General features: G+C 37.3%; 1 protein-coding gene across 2 annotated transcripts in view; it reads right to left on the minus strand.

The window, feature by feature from the left end:
- Nucleotides 1–4,576, minus strand: part of LOC101861129 (transcriptional adapter 2-alpha) — a 19,913-nt gene that overhangs the window by 4,676 nt on the left and 10,661 nt on the right. For both annotated transcript variants that reach the window (XM_005100403.3, XM_013083648.2), the window contains exon 9: nucleotides 1,576–1,683. In XM_005100403.3, the coding sequence (XP_005100460.1) occupies nucleotides 1,576–1,683 (108 nt within the window). The remainder of the gene's footprint in view (nucleotides 1–1,575; nucleotides 1,684–4,576) is intronic.

The raw sequence follows: 4,576 nt of genomic DNA on the forward strand, positions 1-4,576 counted from the left end.
CCGTGACCCCGACGTGATAAGGCGCCCGGCGGGGAACCCCCCGCGGCAACTAAAAGTCCACTGCCGGTGCGCCGTGTTCTACTCGTCCATATTATGTAGTGCAAGTAATGTAAATTTTGTCTTTTCATGAGAAGAATTATGTCAACAAACATATAATACCTTTTCCTTCTATATATGTACAAGTTATGAAATGTACTTAGGATTTTAACAAGCGACACAGCTTCTGTCTCTCTTGTAAAATTTTGCTTTCTCGGCTTGTGACACTTTAACAGCTGTCAGACAATATGTGAGGCAGCGTGGTGGAATCAGGCTCTCGTCAATTTTTGGCCATGTAGAGTTATTGGCATCACCTTAAAGCTTGATCACTTGTCTTTTTTTGGATGAAAAAAATATCCATTTATCTTGAATACAAGTTGAAATATTTGCGAAAGAAGTAGGTGGGGGTCACCTGTTTTCAGAGGTAAAATTAGTGAGAAAATGGCGCCAAAGATTAGTTATTTCCTTAGCTTAAGAGTCCGTGGTAACCGAAAATTTACATTTTTTGTGTGTTTAATCAACGTTTTTCAGAAAAATCTACACAGAAAAGAGTTCTTTAATGGGTATGAAAGGTGTTGAGCCAAAAAACAAAAATTTGATAAAAATTCACAAACCTGCGGAAAAAGGCATGTTTCTTCACTTTGATTATTTTGCCGAGAGCCTGATTCCACCGCGCTGCCTCACAATATGTAATTAATTACTACTACTAAAAATAGTTTACACAAGACCTAGCATCTGATCTGACCAGTAACAAAGGAGTCCCCTTTAATGTTCTTTTTATTCGAGCTCTGCTTGCCACAAAGAAATTCCGTGGCCTTGTGAAGTTTGTATTATCAGGGTTGTACCCCATGGAAACACAAGAGCAGGGACTCAAAATTTACCGATCACATTGTCTTATACATCTTGCATCACGACTAATTTTAGTCGATCAGAATTGCCATGGGAACCACAAATATGTACGAAAGGTCAGAATCCTATTCAGAATCCCTAGGGGTTTCTGAACCTTAACCCTCCCAGCCCCAGGCATTTGTGTGCACTGCCTAACCCCAGTCCTCGCCAATACAGCAGTATTTCAGAAAAAGAGCTATGCATTCTGAAAAGTGATGTAGTATCTTTGTAATGAGGTTTAGATAATAACATATAACAATGTTTAAAGGTAAATAAATAAATATTATGAAAATTAAAGTTTAATTAGGCTCATTTATTTAAAAAATGCCCAAATTCGATCCCCCCGAAACTGAGAATATACGCTCTTGGGACGGTGGGAGATAAATGCGCAGCTGAAAATATACGCACTCGGGGCTGAAAGGGTTAAAAACCAGAAATCAATAGTTTTTAAAATGCCTTTAAATCTCATAACTAATAACCAACATGAACAGGCAGTTTTCTTCAAAAACAAATCATGACTTAAGCTACAGACATTTAGTCAAATTTATAATGCAGTAGTATAACTTCTATGTATAAGCCATCACAAGTTGTTATTTATCCTAGACAATTTGAAAAAAAAATGAAACTCCCAAAATATTCTGACAAACTCACAGAGAAGACTTTCCAGGTATTTGTCAAAAGTCATGGTTGGGAACAAGCGCATGAAAGGTCTCAGGATCTCCAACGAAAGAGTGCTGTCAAAGCGACGCCTCATGTGGCCTGTGGAAGGGGGGGACAAAGAAGACTTTACTAATTTGAACAAAGGAAAGTGGTACACTTCTTACTTTTAGCTTGACTTTTACACATATCTATATATCGCTACCTCACAATTACAAAGTTCTATCTGCTCAGTGTCAAGTTTTGAGAAATTTGATGTCAAAGATTTTGGGTTTCGTATCATATCAAGCTTTTTCAAATGTAATACTTCGAATATCTTGATAAGGACTTCGAATAATCTTACAATTTTGATAGAGCAGATAGAACATTTGGTTTCTGACCTTATGGTTTTAGTAACTCAAAGCAGCCAAGAATGTCAGATAGAACTTTGTAACTCAGAGGTAGCGATATGTTATTTACACATTGCATATTTTCATAACCTATTTGATAGTCTGCCCTATTTCTTAATACAATAACATGATATAATAATACTTGTATATTTTCTAAGTAAATGAATCTGAAATTTTAAAATGTCACCCCAAAATAGCTCTTAAGCTGTCCCCGTAGTTTTATGCACCCCGCATAATTTAACAAAATTTGATCATTTTTTGCATAAATTCTGATTATTTTCTTTTATCCTTCTTTGTTCAAATTAACAGAGTCGCATAATTTCACATTTTTGGGCTCAGTTTGCATAATTTCAAAATTTTTCCTAGCATACAACAAAAGGGACAGCTTAAGGCCTTTTGACCAGGGTTGTAAAAAAAAGTCCTCTTCGGTTTTCAAAAGACTTCGTCTAATCAAAGGGTTAATGGTTCAGAAGTACAAAAGAGATACCCCAGATGAGATTGATGCTAAGAATAACTTGTACTCATTGTATCGAGCCATGAGAGGTTCTCAGAACTTCATGCAAATGCTAATGAGAACCTCTCATGGCTCGACAAATACTTTATGAACATCATGATTTCCCAACACAAAATTAATTCTTTCCGGACTTATCGCCGATATCACACCCCTTGCGGACGTATCACCGATATATCGGCTGGGATAGGGTGTCTCAGTATTGTTTCATTTTAACACGATCCGTCATTTAAAATTACTTTTTATTGCTATTGAAAAACTCGGAAAGGATTTAGGAAACGAAAACATCTAGTTTCACTTTGTCAAAGCGTGGGTTTGGGAAAAAACGAGTGAATTGGTTCTTGCGGTCTTGCATCAACAAAACGATGTAACCGGACTCCGTATAAATATCATAACTCAAAAAAAAAAATGGAATATTGCTTTCAAATAAAAAGCTGCGAATTCAGAAATTTTTGGATTATGCTCTTGGCCTGTATATGATAAGATAGCTATGCTGATTCGCTTTGACATGTTTGGTGAATGTAATTTATTCCATCAAAATTGATTTTTAGCAAGTGGCTATTCTCCGGCGCCTTTTTGAACGACCTGTGTTGTTGAAATCGCGGTAAAACACTTGACACAAATGTTAGCGGAATACGACGGTTCATTTTCGTCCCTCATATCAATCCCATTAATCAAGAGAATATCTCCTGCCATTGTCTAACATAATCAGGGCTTTATGTACTTTTTTTCTCTTTGGCATTTCAATTTAAATGCCCACAGACCCGGCAAAGTTCATTCAGAGACTGTCTATGGCTCTCAAATGTCTGACTCATTACAGTTTACCAATTTTTACTTAGGAACGCAATTCACTAACTGATTGCCAGTCTGTGAAAAGTGCTGGTAAAACAAAATTCACATCATTAGAAAATATGATTTGATGACTATCACACCGCGCACACAGAAATGAAAACAACCGACTCATTTTGGAAGGATTTGTGTCATGATGCAGAGAAATCAGGCGCTTGTCAATTTTTGGGCATATGGAGTTATTGGTTTCATTTTAAAGGTTGTTCATTTGCCTTGCTTAGGGGGACAACATTATCCTTTAATCTTGAAAAGAAGTCAAGATATTTGCGATTAAAGGAGGTGGGGTCGCCTGGTTTCAGAGGTGAGATAAGGGAGAAAATAACGGTCAAAGTTTGGTGACTTCCATAGCTTAAGAGTCCTTGGAAACGGCAAAGTTAAATTTGCTGTGCCTTTAATCAAGGTTTTTCCATAAAATCCACACATGAAAGTGTTTTTGAATGGACGTACCAGGTGTTGAGCCAAAAAATAAAAAATTAGAAAAAAAATTACAAACTGTCTGAAAAATGCCGATTTCTCGGATTTCATTATTTTGACTAGCGCCTGATTTCACCACGATGCCTCACATTTGTAATTAAATTTGAAGAGATCACATTTTCAATGGCACTTTCGATCACTTTACACCCACAATTTAAAACTATTATTATTCACAAACAAATCAATGAAAACTGGTGAAACTTTAACAAGATACCAAGAAGACGTAGAAGAAGCAAAATTGGCGAAGAAATAGATTCTGGGTGTAGAGTGAGCATCCTTTTACGGCTCTTGAAATTAGGGGAAGAAACGCATTCTGATAAGGACAAGATAGGATAACACTGTGCACAAGTTGACCCCAGTCAATCCTCGACCCGGCGCGTGAAACTGCAGGTCACCTGCCACTGATTTATGGCCCCACGCGGGGGGGTCAGGACAATTTAAAAGATCGCTGACACGGAATATTGGACGCCGTGAGATAAACTAGAAAATCCCGCAGATTTCAGTTTAAGGCCAAGGTCGGCAGATAGAATCGAATATTTCCTTTAATTTTAGGATTTTCTGTTTATGCAATATTATTAGTCTATATCCACTTACTCCTCTTGGGAAATACATTCTAGACCCTAAAACTGTCTATAAGTCCATGAAAAAGAAACCTACAGACAGGCAGGTAATCACAGAATTCACAGTTTGTGCTCAAAGTACGGCTGAAATAGTGTGAACTAGAAGGAAAAGGGAGTTGGAAGAACTTGAGGGTGGTCCAAGTTATGCTGCT

Source organism: Aplysia californica, unplaced genomic scaffold (genome assembly GCF_000002075.1).
Source record: "Aplysia californica isolate F4 #8 unplaced genomic scaffold, AplCal3.0 scaffold00246, whole genome shotgun sequence".
NCBI classification, from domain to species: Eukaryota; Metazoa; Mollusca; class Gastropoda; order Aplysiida; family Aplysiidae; genus Aplysia; species Aplysia californica.